The 24,602-nt window shown below is 43.7% G+C and overlaps 1 protein-coding gene across 5 annotated transcripts in view; it reads left to right on the forward strand.

Annotated features, from left to right (window-relative positions):
- Positions 1-138: 138 nt before the first annotated feature.
- Positions 139-24,602, forward strand: part of THSD7A (thrombospondin type 1 domain containing 7A) — a 294,643-nt gene continuing 270,179 nt past the window's right edge. For all 5 annotated transcript variants that reach the window (XM_031940732.1, XM_031940733.1, XM_031940734.1 and 2 more), the window contains exon 1: positions 139-857. In XM_031940732.1, the coding sequence (XP_031796592.1) occupies positions 695-857 (163 nt within the window). In that variant the 5' untranslated portion in view covers positions 139-694. The remainder of the gene's footprint in view (positions 858-24,602) is intronic.

The raw sequence follows: 24,602 nt of genomic DNA on the forward strand, positions 1-24,602 counted from the left end.
GGTGGGGTGGGGGAAGGGCAGCTCTTCCTGGCATCCCTCCTCCCGGCTCTGCAGAGGTATCTGGAGAAGTGGGTCTGGTTACACGGCTGCCTCCCCCCCTTCCCTTTTTGTTCTTGGCCTCCCCTCCCTCCCCTCCCGCTCCCCCTCCTCCCCTGCCCCTCCTCCCTCCCCTCTCTCTCTCCAGCTGGTGTTCCCGACTGCTGCGTCCTCCCCTCCATCGCAGCCCCGTAGAACCTGCTCAGTCAGCTGGAGCCCCCTGCGGACAGCTGGCTCACTCCCGCTCCGGCTCTCAGCTGAGCGGAGGCTGCCAGGGAGCGCTGGCTGGGAGCGGGGGCGCAGCGGCGGCGGCGGCGGCGGAGGCAGGACCGCGGCCAGGGGCGCACCGGCGGCGGCGGCCCCCGCATCTGTCCCGGCCCGGCCCGGGCCCCGCCGGAGGACTCTATTGTTCCCGCTCTGTGCTCGGCGCCCTTTCTCCTCTCGCCTTCGGAAGGGAACAATAGCCCGGAGTGGAGCCGGGCGCCTGGCTCGGGAGGCGGCAGCGGCGGCTCCGCGCGCTCGCCCGGGCTGGGCACAGACACTCCCGACTCTCGGGACCTCTTTTCCCTCCGCCGCCCTCCCCCTGCTGCTGCTGCCGCCGCCTCCTCCCAGGCCTCGGCCCCTGAGCCCTAGCCGGACCTGCGGGAGTGCGGGAGCCATGGGGCATGCGGTAGGGAGGGTTGCACCCTGCCTCTGCCGGCGAGGAGGCGAGAGGCTCTTGCTCCTCGTTCTTCTCCTCATCCTCATCCTCATGCTCGGGACCAGCGAGGCCGGGACGCACACCGGAGCCCAGACTTCGCTCCTCTATCTGTGGAAGACCGGTAAGTCCATTGAGCGACTTTGGGGAGGGGGCGCGGGTCCGGATTTGGGCGGGGGGCGCGGGGGCGGATTTGGGCACTCTGTGGCTCGGCTTGTCCCCTGCCGGGCTCCAGACTATCGCGGGCGCGCTCGAGAATTGTCCCGCAAATGGAGCTGAGGAGCCAAGGTTCCCAAAAGAAGTACAGGGTTTCTCTCTGACCCGAGGAAAGGGAGATGTCCCAAAGGAGCGGCACCCAGAGGAGTGGGCTGGGGCCCGGGAGCGGGGAAGAGCTGCTTTAGCATTCTGCGGCCAGTTAATCAGGGCGGCCGGCCCCGCTCGGAGGAGGAAGCTCCGCGCTTCCCTCAAGGACTGTTTTGACTTGGCACTTGTGCAGCTCAGCGGTGCCCAGGACAGAAGGGAGTTCAGCCAGTGCCAGCCACAGCCCCAGCCCCAGCCCGTGGGTCTCTTCTCGCCCCCCCCCCCACTTGTCTATCCATTGAGAAGGAGGGGGGCTGCTCAGTTCGGATTTGTCAGAAGCAGCCTGTCTCTTCGGAGTCCACAAGGGATGGAAAATAAACGAGGGGCCGGTGACTGGCGGCTGGAATGGTCCAGGAGTCCCGGCTCTCAGCTCCTGGCTGGGACTGGCCGATCCGGGGGCATCCCCGGGCTGGATTTCTCCTCCGGGGGAACCCTGCCCTTTCATATGAGCCCTCAGCACTCAACCCAGACCTGACCCTCCCCAATAGGGGCGAGGGGCCAGTGTGGGGAGGGGGGAGCTTTATGGAAAACCGAACAACAATGAGGTTATAACACACTGAGGTTCTTGGGCTCCCAGCCCAGAGCTGTTTTGTTTTGTTTTTCCAAAAGATGAGAATCCTTCTGCCAAGAGGAAACTTCTGGGGCATTTTAGTCTTAAAATTTAGAAGAGATGCTTTTTGTGTGTGTGGGGACAACCAGGAACAACCCCCTCCACGCCAAAGTCAGGCGCTACAGGACACCTCTTTATTAACGGGAGACTGGGAATGAGGGGAAAGAGTGCATCCACCCTTGAATTGGAAAATCGAGTTGCAGAGGAGGAGTGGGTCCTTTTCCTAGGTTCAGATACCCTGGCACCTTGCCACCGAGACAGATCAATTCACAATTACATGGAAAGCCTGAATATTTAAAGAAGCTCTAGCACTCTAGCAATGGGCAGAGGAGGGGAGGGGATTAAAGGGAAATGTATTTAAAACTCCCGAGTCCAGCGATCAGGATGCTAACAAGACAGGGGAAGCCAGAATTGAAGGGGAAAAAAGCTGCCCGTCACCACCTTCTTGCAGGCAGCCACCAAAGCTTTGCTCATGGCTTTGAAGCGGGGCCTTGTACTCATTTGCTTAATGAACATAGTGTGGGCCAAATGGTCACACTTTAATTGAGCATCAAATTGGGGAGCTTCTCTCCTATTCAAACACAGCCAGAGGCTGTCTTTATAAAAGTTGATGGATGCTACAAGCAGGCAGCACAGCGTCCTCATTGAATCCCCATTAGGAAATGCCCTTGAGCATGTGCTCAACTTGGGAGGCAGGTAGAAAGTCAGCTTGAACACCTGTGGTCCCTGCCCTCTTGCTGTTTACATTCGAAGGCAGGCAGGGGACACCAGAAAGAAAGGCAGATAAAAAGATGTGTTCACAAACTCAACCGGGGGCATTTCCCATCTCGGGGTCAATGGTAGGCCAATGGAAGGTGGCTTCCTGTTAAAATATATGTATTTAGGTCTTGATAATAAAATTTATGGGACTGTTCACTGGAGTGGAAACCTTAGAGAAGGTGAGATTCAAAGTGGGAGGGGAACAAGGGGGTGGGAACCAGAGAATATTTTAAGTACAGTGAGCAGGAAATGTGCCTGTCCCAGAGTGACAAAAATATTAGGACTCCTCTACATCAAGGCATAATGTCTCAAAAGTCACAGGATATTCTATAGGTCAGAGAATGGAACAGAATTTGAGGTCAGTAAACTTGGTCTTGGAGCATCACGATTGTGAGGAAATCGTGGCAGGAAACTTTGATGTTGAAGTTAGACTTGGCTTCCCATCCCAATATTGTGCTGAGGTCTGGAGAGCATCCCCTATCCTCAAGGAGTTTGTGATCTGGTCAGGGAGATAAGGTATATTCTCTGAAGTTTACAATTCAAAATAGAGCATGGTGAGAGCACGAGTGAACACAAAAGTGAGAGAATTCCTAGGCAAAAAGGAGAATTTCCAATTCAGGCAATAAGAGAAGGCTTCATAAGGGGGGCAGACTTTGAACTGGATCTTGCTGGATGTGTCAGATTGAAATGTCAGAATAGCACATATGTGTATATATATTTATGTGTGTGTATATATGTGTGTGTGTGTGTGTATTTATACTTATATATCTATCTGTATCTAGGGCTTAGGAGACATGTTTATGTGTCTGAGTGTAGATAGATGATAGATGGATGACAGATGATAGAAAGATAGATGAGATAAATAGATGATAGATAAATGTTGATAAATATAAAATAATGATAGATAGATAATAGATGATAGATAAGGATAGATAGATGATAAATACATAGATGATAATGATAGATAATAGTAGATGATAGATGATAGAGATAGATAATAGATGGTAGTAAATAGATAATAGATAAATGATAGATAGATAGGCGATAGATAAATATGGATGATAGAGATGATAGATTGATAGATGATAGATAGATGGAGAAATAGATGCTAGAGAGACAGATGATAGATATAGATAGATGGTAGATAGAGAGATAGGAGATAGAGAGAGATAGATAATAGATGACAGAGAGATGATAGAGAGAGATAGATGATAAATATCGAAAGATAGATGGAAATATATAGAGAGATGAGAGATAGATAGATAGGCAGATATAGCTGGCATTTCAGAGGCAGCTAGGCAGCTAGGTGATTAAATGGAGGACTAGGCTGGAAATCTGGAAGACCTGAGTTAAAATCCAGCCTCAGATACTTATTAGCTATGTAACTTACACAAGTCATTTGACCTCTTTTCACCTTGACCCTATGGAAAAGGAAATAACAAACCCTTTTAGTGTCCTTGGCAAGAAAATTGCATGGACAACAGTGTCCACAGGGTTACAAGGATCCTGAAAGACAAGAAGAAGCGGCAACAGCTAAGGTTTGAAAGTTCTTCACAATGGGATTTCCAGATAGATGGCCAGGAAAGGAGTACACACTTACAAATGAGCCCCAGGCACCTTGGCCAATGTTCTAGAGCACTACTTAAGGCATATTCCAAGGGCAATGGAAAGCCAGGAAAGATTTGGGGACAGAGAAACACTGGGATTTGAATTCCCTATGGCCCCCAGGCCTCTTCCTAAGATCTTGACTTAACACTGTTTCAAGGAAAGTATTTGGGACTGGATCATGTGAATGGAAAAAAGAAGGCAGGCATGAGGTGGCTCAGTGAAAGTCTCCAGGTCTGGTCAGCTGACTGGATGGTGTGGGGGGAGGTGAGGTAGGAAAAACAAGTCTAATGTGCCCAAAAGGGGAGGAGGAAGAAAGTTCTTTAGGAGAAGGTTGAGAAATAAGGCAGAAGAGATGGTTAGAGGGAAAAGATTCTGGTTCATGATGTACTCAGTATGAAGCCTCAAAGTAATAACATCTAAGTTGAAAAGACATTCCTAGCCTCAGTTTCTTTTTCTGTAAAATGGGAGGGGGCATTTAGACCAGTGATCTTTAAGACTGGAGAGCACAGATAATATTGCCATATTCCTGATTCGCTCTTCCAAGAACTTACCAGAGAATGCTAAAAGGCTTCACTAGGTGCCTACTGCCTCTAGAATAAGATGCCAAGTTCTCTGTTTGGTGGCCCAAGCCCTGGCTGCCAGGCTCTTGCCATCCCTCTCCCACATCCTTATATCTCAGCCACATTGGAGTGCTTGCAAGTTCTCCTCTATGGCGTTCCATCTCACCATTGTTCTCCATGCTTGACTATGAGGGAGTGAATCCCAGAAGCTGGGGGAGCAGAGAAAGCTTGCTTAGGACCCCCCTCTCCCAAGCTGGGCCTTGACAGAAGCTCAGAGTTTTTTAGAAATGCTGTTGAGGAGGGAGACACTGCCTGGCCTGGGAGACAAAGGATGAGAGGCAAGAAACAGAATCCTGACTTCTGGGAATAGCCGGTCATCTGGTTTGTGGGGCCCATATTGAACACTTGCATATTCAGCAGAATTAGGACTCAAGTTGGAATTTGACTCCCTGACTGGTTATTTAAAAGTCATTTCCAATTATGTCATGTGTCCAATTAAATTGCAATCTTTTGTGGAGAGGAGAAGCGTTCTTTAGCTCTGCTGCCTCACTTTTAGGAAGACACATGTACATATGCACATATGCATGTCACACGTATGCACACACATTACCTGTGTGTTGGACTTTCAGTGTGCCCTAAGCAGGGGTGGAGCTGTCAGCCTGACAGAACAGCTGACACTAAGCCCAAGGATGGTCTCTCACAAGCTGGGGACAAATCCACATGGAAAATGACACCTTTCTTGGTCACCTCAGCAGGCTCACCAAGGATCTCAAATAGGGATTGAAGTCCTCTTAGGACTCTGAGCACTAGTCAGTGCAGAGATAGCAGATGTCTGACAGCAAGAGTGTATATTTTATGTATGTGTGCATGTATACCTGGGTGGGGTGTGTGTGTGTCTGTTCCTTATGGAGCAGTCACACTTTCTGGGCCCTAGCCAGGGTGCTGAAGCAGGGAAATGAGAAAGTTGAGTGCTTATAAACTGCTATCTTCAGGTTTCCCTCCTTCGCTATCTATTTCACAGAGTTTTTGAGGAAAAAGTTAACAACATCTTTATGGAAATAAATGAATTTTTACTGTCCTATGATTATGTAGTTGAATGCCCCATAGGCAGTGGGGACAGACAGGATTTCCTGCCCACACTTGACACTTAATAAAGACCCTGAGGTCTGGTGATTATGAATCAGTGGGTGGTGTACCCTTTGTACCTTCAATCTTTTTTTTTTTTTAAAAAAAAGCTTTTTCCTGAAAGCTTTCTAGCAGACACTATTTGCATGGGTAAGAAGTAGTCTTTCAGTTGATAGGGGATGGGTAGAAGGATGTTTTTAAAAGGCAGCTTTTTTTTTTCTAAATATTGTGACTGGTTTGGATCGATGACCTGCCTTATATGGCCCTTCATCCTTTTGAGCGGAGACCCACAACCCCTTCAGTGATGCAGTTGACATCGGGTAGTTTTCTCTTGTCTAACATGCTTCCTGTTGCTGGCCCAGAAGAACCCCAACAATGCTCTCCAAGCTTCAGGGCCCACTCAGAACACAATGCTGCACAAAACCCTTCTATCTATTACTATCCACCTGTCAGGGCTGCCCTCCTAGCTCAAGGCAGAAGCACTTTCCATAGGGAAAGCAGCTGTCGGAGGCCTCCCAAGCTGAAATAATATTGATTTCAAACCTGGGAGTCATGGGCCAGAGGAGTGTGGTTTGACTGATAGCACAGCGAGATGGATTTATGATCAATTGAGCAATGGTCCCCAATAATGTTGGCTGAGAAATCAATACCATCTTGGATGGAAGTCTCTAGTACTGGGCTCCAGAGCTTTGGCCCAAGCCTTGCTCCAAAGCCTTATTTCATGACATAGGGAGGATGTTTGTCACACATGCAGATGCTATAAGGCTAGTAGAAAGTGTTAATTCACTGGATGTTCAATGGGGCTGAAAACATCCTTTTAAGGATATAATGATGGGTACGATTTAATGAGCAACAATACAAAGTCTTCTGCTCAGATCTAAACATTCAACTCACAATCATAGGACAGTAAGAATTCATTTATTTCCATAAAAACTTTTTTTTAGCTTTCCCCACAAAACCCCTGTGAGATAGCGAGGGGAGGAGGACAATATGACTTGATAGCAAATTAAAAAAAAAAAGTCTTTGGTGTTTTAACTGGCTGCAGTTTTCCTGAGTGATCAGGGCAGTTTGGCTTTCAAAAATACTAATGTGACTAAACCAAGTGCTCAGGGGAAAAAAGCCTTTTGTGATTGGTGCAAATCAGACTAATTATGGATTGTGTCCACTTTGAACACTGTAGTGTTTTACTGTTTTGTTTTTGCTGAGGCAATTAGGGTTAAGCGACTTGCCGGGGATCACACAAACAGGAAGTATTAAGTGTCTGTGGTCAGATTTGAATTAAGGTCCTTCTGACTTTAGGGCTGGTACCCTACCCACTGTGCCAACTATGTGCCCCGACACCATGTTTTGAAAGATATACAGAGGAAGGGGAGAAGGGAGGGAGGAAGGGAGAGAGAGAGAGAAAAAGAGAGAGAGAGAGAGAGAGGTGGATCCAAGTCTTACTCTTACCTGAGATCAACAGTGTGGTCCCAGGCTGGTGACTTCTGGTAATTCTGGTTGTGCTTGTATTAGCAGCATAATTTCTCCACCTTGACACCCTCCTCCAATTCCCCGCTGTGGCCTAGAAGTCTTTCAAAGGTTCTTCTAGAGGAGTACAAGCTTAGGAAAACTCTTCCACTTCAGAAATGACTCAGCCCTGGATTATGCATCTCTTGGCCAAAGACCAGACCGGCTTGGTGCAGAGGCACCGTCCCTGGAGGAGGGCTCACCAGGGTAATGTCCAACGACATTAGCAGGGGCTGAACCTCAGGCCTGCCATGCTCTCTTTCTGTCAGTCCCCTTCAAGGTTGCCATGCCTTACTGCTACGTGGGACCTTCCTTTCCTAATCCCCCTCGGCGCTAAGGTCCCTCCCCCAATTGCCATCTGCTTGTATAAGCACAGATGGATATTTGAACACATTCTGTTGCTTGACAGACTGTAAGTTTCTTGAGGGCAAAGATCACTTAGATTTGTTTTTTGTATCCCCGGTACCTAGCACAGGGTTTGAGAGATTATTGGTCCTTCACTGATTGGTTGAGGCAGAGGGGGGTTGCAGGTCACATTTCTGGAAGACATCCCAGATGTCACCCATGAAAAATTAAAGAGAACTCTCCCTTCAGTGTGATCTTAATAAACTGCTCTTTTAAGTTTGCTCGATTAGCTAATAAATGAACAGACTTTTGGTTTGTCTCTTTAAAGAGTTACAGAAATGAGCTGCTGTAAAAAGAAATCACAGGGCAGTGAAAGCAGAATTGCAGATTGCTCCTGTCAATGTCACTGTTCTCCCTCCTTTATTTTGCCTCCTCCCTTGCCTTGAGCACTGAATGGGTGTTGCCTCAGTCAAACTGAGACCTTTTGGTCTCCCATTGCATCCAGAGCCATCTCCAGTCGTCCTGAGCTATATCTGGTCATTGGATCCCATATGGCTCTGGAGGGGAAAGTAAGGCAGGTGGCCTTACATAGCCCTCCCTCACTTAAATCTAATTTCACTTGCATGTTATGGTGTTACCTCCCTGATGTCACAGCAGCCTTTGAGAATGAAGGACAAACAACAAGGGGTTTCCCTCAGTGTTATTTTACCCACGGATGATAAGGGATCCAGCCAGTGGGTTTCCGATGGTATCCAAAGGGAAGAAGGCTCAGAACATTACTGAGAGTTCGTTTCTAGAGTCTCTCTGCTCCAAGACTTGGAGTAGGGGGAGAGAAAGTATTGGAGGGAGGTGGTATGGAGAACAACCCCAGTTTGATGACAAATAATTAAGAGTGCAGTATGAACAGCCCCACTTAGCCTGGCCCTGGCGGAGAATGAGCATCTTCTAGGAGGGTGCCTTGGGGCAGTTAGAGGAAATAGGAGGGAGGTCATAGCAAGGTTGGAAAATGAAGCACTAGATGTTTGGCAGATGGAAAAAGGAGCTTTCAGCTTCATGTCATTGCCTAATGCATTTGTGAAAGCTTCCTGGAACAGGGAGGGTTCCAGAAGGACAGAGTAGGCAGGGCCTGGTGAATGGGCAGAACGGGAGGAGGAAGGGCACTGTTTCCTAGTGTCTGACAGAAGATGCCTAGAGATGGAGGAGCCATCCACTGAGGCTTCCAAGAACGCAGCAGCTGGAAGCTTAGGACTTTTCCTTGAGGACACACTCCTGACCTTTCCACATCACTTTGGTTTTGTCCATTCCTTGCCTTAGATCTGTACCCAAACTGCTGAGGTCAGTGGGATGGGGACTGTTCTCACATTTTATAGGTGAACAAACTGAGGCTCAGAAAGGTTAGGGAACTCACATTTAACAGTTGAGTAAGCTAAGTCATGGCAAGCTGAAAGGTTTTGTCCAAAATGATACAGCTAGTGAAGAGCAGAGCTGGGGCTGGAATCCATGATTCCATTCTGACACATAGCTCAAAATAGTCCAAGAACACATTCCCTTCCCCAACTCACTGTAGGGCGTCTGCCTTTACCTTTCCCGAAATGACCCTTTTTGGGAGTGAAGATGCTGACCATGGCCAAGGCAGGCAGAACTGTTGATCTAGCCTCCACTCCAGCCTTCCCAGAAGGAGAGAGGCTGCAAAACAGCCAATCAGGGGTATCCTGTTTATCTTTAGACAACTTATGTTGAGGCTGGGGGCTGGGCAGGTATGGAACCAATGGATGCAAATGAAGTGAAGAAAATAGGAGCTGGGAGCCTCTTCTTTGGGCCTGGGAACAAGGAAGTTTCAGCAGACTTGATATTTCAAGGCAAGGGATGAGCGTGTATCCAGGGATGGTGTTGGGGCAAAGTCTCCCTCACCTGGAGGCTGTTGATTCTCCTAAAATCTGGCCATCCCCTAAGGCCCTCCTCTTATTCATATGGCACAGAGTCTCTGAGCTTTATGGCTGAAAGGGACTCTGGAGGCCATCAAGTCCAACCAGTGAGGGCAAGGGCAAGCATACTGTGCCATCTCTACCATTCCCAGCACATGCTCACTCTGCCCCTCTAAAGATCTTGAGTGAAGGAGAAGCCACCACTACCTGAGGCAGCCTGTCCCACTCTGGGAGAGAGCTAAAGAATTGTTTTTTGTATCAGACCTAGATCTGCCTTTTAGTAGTTTCCCTCAGCTGCTCCTGGGGCAGAACAAGCCTGGACCTCCTCTATAGGAAAGCCCTTCAGATACTTGAAAAAAGCTATCATACTCCCCTCAGAGTCATCTGTCCTTCAGGGAAAACATCTCCAGTCCCTTCACTCAATCCCCAGTCTCCAGGCCCTTTGCAGTGATCACCTTCCTACTACACTTACTAAAATGTGGCACTGGAAGGGAACATCAGGTTCTAGGTGTCATTTAACTTAATTATATCCAGTGGCTCCCAATGATCTCAAGGATCCAATAGAAAATCTTTCATTTGACACTCTTCCCTGCCAAACTATCTCATCTCCTTCTATTTGATTCCTCTCCACATAGTCTAAGCTCCAGGGATCTTGTTGATCTCCTTCCTTCTGGTTCTCCTACATGGCACTCTATCTCCTGATCCCATTCACATCTGTTCACTGCTTCCAGGCTGCCTAAGATTGAGTTGTCATGTAGCTGACCCATACCAAACTCCACAGACATCATTAACGTTGTTATCTAACAGTACCTACACCACCTGAGCCTAAGACTTTGCTTTTCTCTCTAATCCACGTCACCAGCTTAGATTCAGTGTTCCAGCTTGTCAAGACCTTTTGGGATCATGATTCGAACAGTATTTTGCTAGCTGTGCTCCTCCTGCAAATTAAATAAGCCCTCCACCCAAGCCTTCCTCATCCAGGGCACTGAGAAACATGTGAAATAGCACTGGACCAAGTCTAGATCCCCGAGGTGCTCCTCTGGAGACTCTCTACCTTGATGACATCAAACCATTAAGCTGTGAGAGTTAATATACTCTCTAAATAGCTCAGTACCCAGGTAGTAATCTCACTCCAGGGAATAGCTGGAAGATTCTCTCTATTTGTAAAGCCTTTATATATCATGTGTATGGCAAACATTTACATCTGGGGTAATTACTATATATTATGTTATGTAAACATTTATGATCATACTTCAAAAAACCCTTAATTTCATCAGTATATTTATTTTTAAAAAAAAACCTGGAATGAGCTGCCTAGAATGAGAATGAGTTTCCCACCCAATAGCAGCCTTAAAACAGAGTCTGGCTGCCTATTTATTGGACTTCCGATAAATGGGATGACTTAGATGTCCTCTGAAGTACTTCCTATTCCTGAGGGTCTGTGATCGCCTCTCCTGTGGTCGACTGTCTTTCCCCTGAATATATAGCCACCCTTCCACACCTTACTCTTCAGTTCATTGTCTCCCATCCCTACTATCTCACGCTGTTGGATATTTATCTGCCTGGTGAGCAGACACTAACTTCATGATGAGCAGGGGATAGTGAATCTAGCCACTTCTCTATTAGAATAGAAGGACATGGATTGTCAGGGTTCTGACTTGTATCTCCAGGCTTTAGTGAGTTCCTGACACACATGAAGTTACTTTTTAAAAATTTATTCCTTCCTCTAGAGCCAGCATGACTTGGGTTCAGAGCCTGCCTGAAATGCTTCCTAGCTGTGTAATTCTAGGCAAATCATCAAACTTCTACACTGCATGAAAAGTAGTATGAGCAATATAATACAATTTTAAAATAATCATTATAATTATCACAATTATTTTGTGATGTTTAGCATAATCCCGTCTTCCATCCTGATTGTGACATAACATAAACTTGAAAATCTTAAGCCACAAGGTCTATTAAAATGACTCACCTTGAATCCCTTTGGCAGCACCCATAGTAAATCAATTTGTTGTTCACCCTCTAGATGGTTTTAGATAAGGATGGGGACTCTAACTTTTTAGTGATAATTTCCAACAAAACTTGGCCCAAATTTCCATTCTTAGTCGAGCTGACCCTGTTTTATCTCCTTTATTAGTCAAAATAAATGAGTTTTGATGTACCCCAGGTCATCCCTAGTTCTTGGTGAAGAGATGCCAAGCCCTCCATTTTAGAGTTGAGAATGTTCTTGCCATCTCTTGTGGGTGTGCTCTTTTTTCTCTCTTAAATTGAGCAGGATCTGCCTGGGGAATCCAAGGATCCTCTAAGGGGTTTAGAGTGGCTAAAGTACAGCGAAGTGCAGAACCAAACTGGAGTGTGAGTGTGAAGGCAAATGCCTCCCAGTAGTCAGGAGCTGGGGGTTGGTTCTCAGGGCTGGCAAAAAGGGCTGAGGATGCAGGGGTGGTGGAGGAGGGTCCATCATTGTTGGCACCCACAATTTCTGGTGCAGCCACATGGTTTAGTAGTTGGACCTAAAACCCTGGATTGTTCCCTGAATGAAGACAGCCCTTTATTTTGGCAAAACTCAAATGGAGGTTTGACATTTTGCTTCGGTGATAAAATATTCTGTGATTTAAAAGCCAGTTTTCAGCTTCTACCTGTCAAGCTGCTCTTAAATGATGTCTGGAAGCTGAGATTATATACAGCTTTGAGAATGAAAGTCTCGGCCTAGGACCCGCCTGTTGTAAATCTAATAGGGGATTGTCTCAGAGATTCATCAGGGCTGGCACAGACGGTACTCGGACATGTTCTCATCAGCTGGCTTGACCTTCCCTGAGCATGAGAAATGAGGGTCAGGGAAGACCAAGGTAGGATACTTTGATGATGTCAGATATGGCTGACCATGGTCTCACAACTGCTCACTGGTCTGGCTTGGGAACCAAGCATGAGACCTGTGAACACTGCCAAGTATCCCAGGGAGGTCGAATGATAACTCTGGACCATTGCTTCTAGCTTTGGTCTCTGGCTCTCCCCAACAAAACCCACCACATCTATAGGCTGTCCCATAAAACCTCTCCCCACCAAGTTCAGTGCAAGAAATTTGATAGCCCTTTCTCATTATGCAGCCATTGGAAGGAAGAGCCGTGGGCTCAGACCACCTACCCTTTCTTCAGCTGTTTCTCATAACTCTGGCCTTGTGGGGGCCTGGAGGGGGAATACCTCTAGGGCCGACTTCTGAATGTCCACACTTTTTCCCAAACAGTCCCTTCCTCTTTCAGCCTCTCTGAAGGAGCCCCTTCTGCAAACTGTTTATTAAGACTTTTGGTTGAGTCCAATTAAAGTGATTTATCTTAATACATCTTGTCTCTACAAAGCAAGTAGCTGGTGGTGACTCACCATCATCCAGGAGTACTGATCAAAACCTTCAAAACAGTGAAAAAAGAAAAAGAGAAATGGGCATAAAAGGAAAGGTAGACCCTAAGAGATGCAGATACTAGGAGTCAGTCTTTAGGGAACTCAGATGCTGGGTTGGTATGACGGGGTTAATCTCAAGGATAGATACATCAATTGGGGGATGACTGAACAAGTTATGGAATAGAATTGTATTGGAATTCTATTGTGCTGTAAGAAATGACAAGGAAGATGGTTTCAGAAAAACCCAGAAAGACTTACACGCACTGATACAATGTGAAGTGAGCAGAACCAGGATGACATTGTATACAATAACAGCACTATTATTAAATGATGAATTGTGAATGAGTTAACTTTTCTCAGCAATATAATGAACCAAAACAACTCCAAAGGGCTCAATGGAAAATGCTTTCTTCCTCCAGAGAAAGAACTCGTGGAATCTGAATACAGACCAAAGCATACTGTTTTCATCTATTTCTTTGGATTTGAGTTTTTTTTCACAAAATAACTAATATGGAAATATGTTTTTGGTGATTGCATATGTATAATCTAGATCAGATTGATTACAGTCTCAGAGAAGAGAGGGGAGGAGAAGAGAGAATTTGGAACCAAAATTTTTTAAAAAGAATATTAGAAATTGTTTTTCTATTTAATTGAGGAAATTTTTTAAAAAATCCTTAGCACAGATAGACTGGAACCAAGAATGATGGCTCCTAACTACATGCAAAGAAACAGGAAGTTTGAGTGGGCATTGCTAAGATAAAATGAACCACCTAGAATTTAGGATCTTAGATGAAAATAGGAAACAGGAAGGTACTGGTTGTTACACTGAAGAATTCAGAGTTCTTAGGATCAAAGATCACAGGCTAGAAATATAAACCTGAGGAGGACCATATCTGAGGGAGTTCTCAACCTTCCCCCGTGTGCCCAACACCCTCATTCTGCCGGTGATGTGGCCTTCCTTGACGGATCTAGTATAATGTTGTAGTGTATATACTCTTCATTGGTACCGACTGACTTTCCTGCAGTTATTTCCTTCCTGTGGTATTCATGCCTTTGTCCCTTTCCATCAGGCTTCCATAGAGAATCTGCCTTTTAGTATAGAGACCTCCTCAGAGGCTTTGGACATCTCCCAGACATCAGACATTAGAGCCCCTCCCTCTCTTATTTCTCATTTTTAGCCATATTATTTCCTTCTCAGACAAGTCATAGATTACCCTTTAGGTCACTTGGGACACAATGTCTTTCTTGGCATTATTACAGCCTGCTTATGCTAATTGGAATTTTTTCCATTGCCTTTGAGGTTCTTGTAGTTTTTATCCTTTGAAGATTCTGGTGGCCCAGGACTCATAGCCAGAACTTTTGATACTCTATCTATCCTTTGTCTTTCATTTATCTTAGCAATTTATCTGATATGCAATAATATCATATTTTAAGAGTGTCTTAATTTGGGAAATAATCTCTGTACCAATCCCTTATGTATTTTTTCTCTTCCAAGGAGCCTTGCTTATAAATTGTCTCACCTAACCTGGTATCAGAAAACTATGCTGAATATCACTGATTCCTCAGTGTCCACTGTGATGTGTCTAAAATGTAGTTACTTTCTTCTCATTTTAAGATCATATTTTCCAGTAATCCTAGCAGTTTATTAATATAAATCTCAGATTCTTCAAAGATTCTGAGAAATACTAAAACATGTGAATAACCATACTTAGAGGCAGATCACCAAGAGGAAGCTAGAAGCAATTGTCATTCTGTAAGAAAGTTCTCAATCTAAATTTTGTCCATTAGTGCTTGGTAAAACCAAAATCACCAACAATCTGGACTGAGATGCAAGTCTTAGATTTATAAAAGTTTCAATAGATTTTATTGTTTTTGATCTTATTGCTTTTGACTCTGCATATGTTGAATTGGGAGCAGAGGAACTAGAGATAAAAGATACCAAAAACTATCTGTAAAGTATTTGAAGGATCATCATACTGGAAAGAGGCTAAAAAAGTTTTGTTTGGTCCCAGAGGACAAAACCAGGAGCAATGGGCAGAACTCCTAAAGAGGCTAATTTAGGCCTAATTGGAAAAACAAACCTCCTTGATATAAATAAAATAGTACAGGACTAGAAGGGGACTGAGTATCTCCTACAAAGTCTTCAGGTAGAGGATGGGTGGTCACTCATTGGAAATATTGGAGAGAGCATTCAGGGTCTGGGGCGCCAGCACCCTCACTACCCCAGAATTTTCTGTAAAATCCAAATGCTAGCTCTTCCTAAGGCTCAGCAATAGAGAGAATCCAAACTGAAATGATTGGCATTTTACTGTTCAGTGCATAAGTATCATGGTTGATAGTACATTCAATTTTAGCTAAAACACTTTGGTAAGTAGTCCAGGAGCCTCATTCCAGTCTTATTTTGGAGAGAAACAGGAACTCAATGAAGGGATGGGGTTTAAATAGGAAAATTGTAGATTATGGATTGTTTTCAAAATAAATGTTTTAAGAACTTGATATTAGATCTGTCGTTCATCTATGATTTTAATTGGGTTGTGTTCATCCACATTCTGGAGAAGTATGAATTAGTCAGCTGATCATGTAGCATTATGCAGATTTCTTCACACTTGCAGAAATCAAACATGTTTTATGTATCATAGCGACAGCCCCAAATGATAAATGTTATGGTAACAGAGAACAATTTTTCAATTTTAAATGAAGAGTAGATTAATATTGAATGCATGATTGAAGATTTTGTCAATATAATCATGCAAAGGTCTGAATATATTCTAGTTGGAAGAGAGGAAATCTGACCAAGGACCTCACCACTATTTCTTCCATAGAGAGTTTTTATTAATAGCTTGGATCAAGGGAGGGATGGTATGCAAATGCCATGAACCTACGAAGAGGGAGCTCATTGATGGAGAGAATCAGGATACAACAAGACCTCTAGGGCATAATGATTGACTAACTCTGTAAAGATTCAATTTAATAGAGACAAATATAAAGAACTATACTTGTTTGTTTTTTTTTAAATCTGCACTTTGGTAGTATGAGAAAAACATGATCAAGGAACATGGGAGACATATCCAATGCTATCGGTGCATAGTAAAATGCATCTAACTGAGCAGCATGGCGTCATGGCAGGATCTACCTCTCCTTCCCAACCAAAGCCAACATAGCTTTAGATGGCATTGATAGAAGCATAGCGTCCAAAGCAAGCAAGGAAATATTCTTAGTGTTACTTTCCCTTGGCCGGCCCATGTTGAAGTACTGTGTTCCATTTCTGGCACCACAATTTAGGAAAGATGCTGCCAAAATGCACAATGTCCAGAGGAAGGTGATCCTGACCAGTTATGGAACAGCTGAGAGTATCTTCAATGGTCCCTTAATGGAACTGAGAATGCTTAGCCAAGAAGAGAAGCTAGGGATATGGTGGATGTCTTCAGATTTTTAAAGAGCTGCTATGTCTAAAAGGGAGTCGCATGGAACTAGAAGGCAGGACTGGGAGCCAGAGGTAAAAGGATTAGATTGACTTTGGGAAATAGCCACATTACTTTAATGACCTCTCTCTGGAACAAGAAGTCATCTGTTTCATATCAATCTTCTTCCAGTGATGTTACAGGGCTGAAAGCCACAAAAATCAGTTCCCAAAGAATCCGAGGATCACCCATGGGAAAATGAAGCACTGAATTATGGACACAGGCAAGCTTCTGTTTGTTAAAATCGAGGAACTCTGTAGAAGAAGCTTTAGGGAACAGTGTAAAAGTGGTGCATTGATCAAAAAAGGTGAACTGCATCCATAGTGAAAGTGAAGAACACAGGCAGGATGGCCCTCATGTTCTGGGTATCAGTCCAGTGACAGAATTCTAGTAAGGTTTTCAGCACATTGTGTCAAATCTTGGGTAGTCGTGAAAAAGAGAGATAGGATGATTACATATGAATTGGGTGTGAGCCACAGCATCGGAAGGTTCCCATTGAGGAAATCACAGATCCAGGGGAGCATTAGAGTAGTGGCGTAAGGACAATCTTCTCATCGATTAGAACTCTCCTAAAAGAAAATTTAGGAGATGATGTTACTGTCCCTGGAGGTTTCCATATAGAGACCGGACAACTAGTTAAAGGATATTTGATTTAAACAGAGTTTGCACAAGATGACCCCTCTGCTACATTTCACCTCTGAAAGTCTATAATTCTCTTTCCCCTAAGAAATTACCTAAGAGCTTTTTGTCACAGCCAGTGAATGCCACTTCATGTGTCTGTGAACTATTTCTGTAGTGATAAATAAAAGGTGGTGAGCTCAGTCATGAGAATGGATTATTTCAGAAATAAAATCATGGTGGGTGTTCCTTTTTTCTATTTCCAAATTGTTGCTAACTGTAAATGATTCTGAATGTAAGGCACTTTAGAAAGAACAATGAAAATTGCCATTTTTTCCCTAGATAATGAGTTGACTGCTAGTTCAAAGAAAAAATTCCCCAAGTTCTCCCTGGGGTATAAGGATTCTGTAAGGGAGTCTTACATCTCTGATATATCTCATGAACCCTTTTACTATTTTAGAGTTATGGTTTTGGAAGGAGCTTTCATTTTGCTTAGGTTTTGTTTAGTTAAAGATTTTGAGTTATCAAGATAGAGAACCTTTTGGAGAAAATCCAAAATAACAATTATTTGGTAAGCCCCTACTATGTGTTAAGCATCAGTTAGAAGGTGGTATCGTTGTCTATGATCTGCCTAAAAAGAATGGATATTATAAGGGGCAGCTAGTTGGTGTTGTGGATAGAGCACCAATACTGAAGTCAGAAGGACCTGAGTTCAAATCTGGCATCAGACACTTAGTACCTCCTGGCTGTATGATCCTGGGCAAGTCAATTAACCTCAATTGCCTCAGCAAAAAAAAGAAAGGTTATTATAATTAAAGTCATGTAGGTAAATATGATGCCCATAGAAGGACAACACAACAGAGATATTTGTATTTGCATCTTTGTATTTGTAGGCCTGGCACCTAGAATGGTATAATTAACATGTATAATAACATGTAATAAATGCTTATTCACATACACAGACACACTTGTTTTATTCAGCCCTAGTAAATCAAAACAGGAACAATGAATCAGAATTGCAAGGAAGTGATTCAGTCATGATGACTAAAAAAATCTTTTTGACAATTAGAGCTGTCCAAGGTGAGAAGGACTTCCTTGAAAACAGTCAGTCCCTCTGGAGGTGCTCATTGGAGATCTTCAGGAAAAGGGAAGATTTGTTACTAGGTGTTTCATCACCAGATTAGAGGGGTCACTATGGGTTGAACTAAGCAGCCATTGAATTTCCAACTTTAAATTTCTTTTTCTGGGACTTGCGATTTTGTATTATTGAAACCAGGTGACTTCCTCCAGCGGTGGGCTGGCTCATCTTTGCATTTTCAGAGAATGTAAAGAAAGGACAGACACACTATTCCCAGTATGGTGGGTCTCGTGACCCTCATTGACACTGATTCTGTGGGTCAAAGGATGCCACACTTAATGGCTCTGCTTTGGGCTCTTTGTGGGAAGCATTGAAGGTTACCACCATCTGGCCACTGGATTTCATCAGCTGTGAGTAATCTATTTCCAATGTAATCAATAGCAATAATGATGCTTCACATTTAGCAGCCCTCAGCCATGTCCCACACTGTTTCTAGCAGCATTGTATTCGATTTATGTTTAGACTTTGCCTCAGAAGCTTCAATTAGGCTTCCCTTAGAATTGTGGATAGAGGTGGCCATGTAAAGCCTCTTGGCAGCCAAGGACAGTTGCTTCCCAAGCCAGGGAGAGCAGAGATGGGAGACCTGGGAAAGAGGAAGAAAGTGGGGCTGAATTTGAGGAGAATTCATTTCTTAACACTTGAAATCTGTAAAGAAGGAAATCCCGATGCGTATTATTACGATGGCTATAACCTCAGCTTTCATCTTTTTGATGGATTCCAATAAAAATGGTCTTGAGATGTGGCTTTTTTCCTGATAGGATTCTTCTGTGGCCAGTGTTTATAGAGTCTCATCTAGTTGGATAGAATAACTTCCTAGTATAGTTGAGTCACAGCATGAGGAGGTAAGTACATCCTCCCTAGGCCACCTACAAGCATCTGCAGCAATGCTCTAGCAGCCAGCAGGGCAGCAGGTCCACATGTGCTCATCCTGCTTCTTTTGGCCTCCTCAGTCAAGTCTCTATTGGGAAAGCTTTTTCTTTTGTATAGATTGGAGATGAGTATTTGGGAGGGGGACATTCATTTAAAAAGTTGCTTTTTATGAATGAATCATTATTGTAGTTGAGTGATTATTAGCAAGAGTTCCATCTGTGATAATGGTCCATTTCCAGTTCAGTTTATTGGCTGAATTGTCCAAGATATTTGTAGTGTGAGGATTTATCTTCTCTTGGTTCATGAAATATAGTCCGCTGCAGGTACATAATTCTAGCTAGCGGGTCATATCTTGCTGGGATGGTGGCAAGTGCTGAATATAAACAGCCTGCCATCATGTGTTATACATTCTCCATCATATCTTTGCAGAAACTCTATAGATTTCCAAATATGAAGTCCTTAGGGAAAACCTTGCTATTATTTCTAGTACCTATGACTAGATTCTAAATTTCCATCCTAATTTTTTATTTTTATTTATGTGTTTATTAATAATAACTCCAACATTAATAGGTCATTTTTTCTATAGCATGTTAGTTTTTTTTTAACAAACTTTACAGAAATGATCTCATTTGATCCTCACAAAAACCCTCAGAGGGAATGCTATAGTGATTGACATTTTAGAGTTAGAAAAACTGAGACTGAATGGTCACCTGGATCCTCCCCACCCCCAAGTTTGTTGTTATTATTCAGTCATTTCAGTTCGCCCTACTCTTTGTGACCTCATTTGGGATTTTCTTGGCAGAGATACTGGACTATTTTATTATCTCCTTCTTCAGTTCATTTTGCAAAAGAGGCCAACAGAATTAAGTGACTTGCCCAGGATCATAAGGCTAGTTAAGTGTCTGAAGCCGGATTTAAACTCAGGAAGATGAGTTTCCTGACATCAGTTCCAACACTCTAACCATTAGAGTGCTACCTCGTTGCCCCTTTCCTAAATTTCACAGCTAATAAATGTGTGTGCAGAATTCAAACTCTGATTTTCCTGACTACTACTAGTTCAGCACCTGAACTTCAGTTTTTTCATTTGTAAAATGGAGACAATAGCACATATAATGTCAACTACCCGAGGCTGCTGTGAGGCCCAAATGAGATTATTAAATCATTCGTGCATTGTAAAGGGCTGTGTACCAGTACTCATTCTTGCTGCTGTTGTTCCTTGTTATTGTTCCCTACAATCCCCTCTTAACATCTTTCTCCTACACCCAAGGACACCCTTGAGCACCTAATTTCTCATTACATGTTGATACCACAGGAAAACACTGGGAAAAGGAAAGCCTCCAGCTCGTACCTTGTAGCCCCTTCTGCCGATTTGTAAAGGAGAAATAATCCCACTGCCTTAACTGAGTGGGCTCAGTTTGTCTGAAGTGCTAAGACAGACTTCTGGAAGGAAGGATGAACCTTCATTGCTAACTTTTTACTCAGGACGAACTAATGATGTGGACATTATCAACCCTCCCTATCTATCACATAGATGGGAGAGAAATAGGCAGAGAGAAAGGGGGAAGCAGAGAGGGGAAGGGGAGAGACACAGACACAGACACAGACACAGACAGACAGAGAGACATGTTCCCACTTGGCCCCGGAAGGCCGAATGAGAAGTGAGTAGAAATGAAATAGTTTGATATAAAATCAGGAAGAAAGAGATAGACTGAAGGTGAGGAGCAGGGCTAGATGGTGGCGTATCCATGGTGTAAAATGTCAATGGTTTAAAAACTCTAAATTTAGGGGTAAGCAAGACCTGGGTTCAGAATCTTTCTCCTCTCCCTTGCTTTGTGGGAAAGCCCCTGACATCTGACTGGGTTGGGACCAAGGTTGTGGACTGAAGCTGGGAGGAATCTCAGGGGTGAATTCATCTGAGTCCATTTCACAGAAAAGGAGCCTGAGACTTAGAGAAGTCAGTGTTCTCTCCCATGGTCACACAGCACTAACTGGCTGAAGTAGGGTTGATATCCATGTACTCCATGTCACCAAAGTCAGTGTTTTTGCCCCTGCCCAGATGTTTGCTAGCAGAGCAGGTTGATCTGGGAGGACTGCATTCACAGGCCATGGGCCTTTTGTACTCACTAACCAGGATTGATGAGGTCTAAGAGTCCCCAAAGAAATATCTTCATTTCTCACAAAATACATTATCTGTCCCTATGAAAAACACAATCACTTTATTAACTGAGCATGAATGCCATTTTGCAGACTGATGGAGTGACTTTATTTTGCATATGATGGATCAAAAAAAAAAAAAAAACCACTCCAAGCAAACAGGATAAATCATGCCATCATTTACATAAAAAGGAAGGAGGCCCTTAAACCAATTCCTCCCCAAAAGCAAAAGAACAGTCTTATGACAATTCATGGGCTATAGAGTTCTCCAAGGATCATACATTTAAAACCTCCCTTAGAATCCCTAGTTTCCTTCTAAACTCACTCCAAACACCACCTTCTATATGAGGGATTTTTTCTAATCCCTTCTTGTAGCTGCTCGCGCTCCTTTCCCCAGTAATAAATCACCCACATTTATTTTATACCTAAGTAGGGAGTGTGTATAACCATGTATTTCCTCATGGATTGATTTAATATAGTTTCAGGAGACGATGACAGGGATATATGGAATCTCATCTATCTCTCTCCAAGAAATACTATGAAATCTGCCTTCACTTGGTTCTTCTCCAAGAGATGGATCCCAGACTAGAACTATATCTAGTCTTCTAAAATATTAAATATAGATGCATAGATTTAGTACAAAGCTGATTTCCTGATTGCTTTCCTTACAAGGAAGAGAGTTGCCCCAAACTTTATATTGTTCAGTTTAGCTCCTTCCCACCAAATGCTAGGTACAGAAACGACTATGGCAAATAGGAAATAGCAAATAAATTCATTTGCACCCCCCAAATGTAAAAAATAATCGGAGAAGTTATATAGATTTGAATATACAAGAATATATACAAGACTAAATGAATTCTGAAGACAGGAATGAGAGGGGCTCCTGACAAGACAGAAGCTCTCATCTCATCCAAAGGGGAATTCCCTAATATCTTGAAGAAGGCAAGTAGGAAATCAGAAATGTATTAGAGCCCACCACTTTAAGTGTTCTCTCTCAAAGAAAAGAAATCTCTCTTCCCCAAAATTCTCCCACTAAACCTACCCCTTATTTGCCATATCCCAGTCATTATTCTCTCAGTCAATCCAGACCCATGCATACCCAGTGAGCAAATGCTGAGACTTGATTTCCAATTCATTTTATCTACCTCGGCATTGTCTTCCCCAAGAAAATGGAAGTTCCTCGAGGTTGAGATGGTTTTATTTTATCTTCATATCCCTAGCATAGTGCCTGGAACATCATAAATACTTCATAAATGTTTGTTGAGTGATCGATCTGGTCCAATCCCCTCATTTTACAGACAAGGGGACTGAGGCCCACAAAAAGAGAAATAAATCACTTCAAGTCACCCAGTTGGCCCTTTGCCTACACATATGATGCTCCATTTTCTGTAACATGCTGTGTCTTACTCAGGGAACTCAAGTAGGGGCTTTTTCCCCTTGTGATGATGAGATTGGAAAGAGCCTCAAATAGAGATATAAACTCACTGGGTGACAGGCAGTTGGAACAAATGGAAGAATGTTTTTTTCAAGGTTTAGCTCATTAGACCTGATGTTCCATTTTCACCCAGAATTGTTTTCCCAAAAGAAAATGAACAGGAACAAAATCTGGGGAAGAAGGAAGTGTTTGGGTTTCTTTCTTTCTTTTTTTATCCTAAAAGAGGAACAAAGTCATTGAAACAAGCCTGGCATGATGTCAGTGTCAGACGAGGATTTCACAAATCCCAGCAATTTCTCTCAGCTTGGAAACACTGCTCTTCGGTGCTTCTACCTGGCTCATCTAAAACTCATTAGGCGGGGTCCAGCCAGCTCAGGAGGCACCAGGAAGCTTTAGGGATGAAGGGAGAGCAAAGCCCTGCTCCATACAAGGACCCAAAGCACTGGACAGATTCATCTCAGACACAGGACAACCCAAGGACTAATTTTTCACTGGTTGCCAAGATGCCTCTAGAAATCAGAGACATCTGCAATAGTGACATTCGGTGGTTCGGGGTTTTCCCCATTTTAAACAAATAAACCATTCAAACAATGCTAATTATGATTATGAAATATGTTGCATACATATCTAGAAAAATATTTATTTATCAAAAGATATCAGAAACCAAATACATAGGGATACATAGGTTTAGAACAAAGCTGGTTTCCTGATTGCTTCCCTTAGAAGGGAGAGAATTGGTCCAAGCTCCCCAGTTTAGCTTAAAGGATCACAGGCATAGAGCAGACAGGATTTTGGAGACCATTTTACCTAGCCCCCTCATTTATACATGAGGAAACAGCCTTAGTGAGGTTGGGTATTTTCCCCAAAATCAGACAGGTGAGCTATCCCTCAGATCTCCAGGAAAGTAGTAGCATGGAACAGACCCACTGCTTGTGGTCCAGTCGCCTCTGACCCCCTGGAATCCCACTCAGTGTAGGTGGCCTTTCCCATTCTTTCCCTTTCAGCTGACCTTTTTCTTATATGCCTGCCACCCACCTGGACACTTAGGTGGTGTCTCCCTATTGAGAAAGCAAATCTCTTGCAGGCAAGGATATTTTTTAACTTTATATCCTTGGTGCTTAGGGAACACTTAATAAGTAGATTTAGTGAATCAATTTTGTTGACTGACTAAAATGTAAGCTTCTTAAAGGCAAGAAGGCTTTTTCCTTTGTTCTGTCCTGAGCACTTCATACACCTGCTCCTTATTGAGTGCTTGTCAATCGATTGGTTTCTATTCTTCAGAAGCTCTGGATGTTACTGATTCTGAAGAGGAGACAAATGGCTTGATCAGATATCAATGCTGCCCTGCCTCTCCTGCCACTGAGGCGTCCCAACAAGCGTGCACGTCGGCAGAGAAGCAGGGGCTCCCTCAGTGGGCTCTTCCCTCCTCTTGGGATGGAAGGATTCAAGAAACCTGGATCCTTCCCCTCCCCCTTCCCACAGCCCGCTGCCTAACTTTATAGAAGTCCCTGATGTCTCTGCTCCCCAGTTTCCATTTTAAACAAGTAAAACGAGGAGATCCAATTAGATGATCTCAATAGTCTATGCCATATGTGCCAGTCTATGACCTGTATAACACACAAGGTTTCACAGACTCTGCAGGGGGTGAGTGTGTATCTAGAAACAGATTCAAGCAACACATCCTCTCCCAAGGCATCACAACTGACTTCAAGAAATCACTGGGAAGTTGATTCTTTCTAGTATTTGTGGAAATCACTGTCTGAACTCTCCCAAACACAAGGAAAATGTTAGGAAACTTAAAAAAGTACATTTGTGAAGATTAAAGAAAATCCACTATTTCTTGAAGCTTCACTTTTTCTTATAAGAAAAGGAAAAAAAATTAATGAAAAACAGTTAATTCCATGAGCAAACCAATCTGGTGACATATGTGCCATCCTGCTGCTCCAATACTTGCCCCTCTTTCCTCCCCTCCTCTCTCTGACAATAGTAAAGAGGAAGGTTT

This window comes from Sarcophilus harrisii, chromosome 5 (assembly GCF_902635505.1).
Source record: "Sarcophilus harrisii chromosome 5, mSarHar1.11, whole genome shotgun sequence".
Taxonomy (NCBI): Eukaryota; Metazoa; Chordata; class Mammalia; order Dasyuromorphia; family Dasyuridae; genus Sarcophilus; species Sarcophilus harrisii.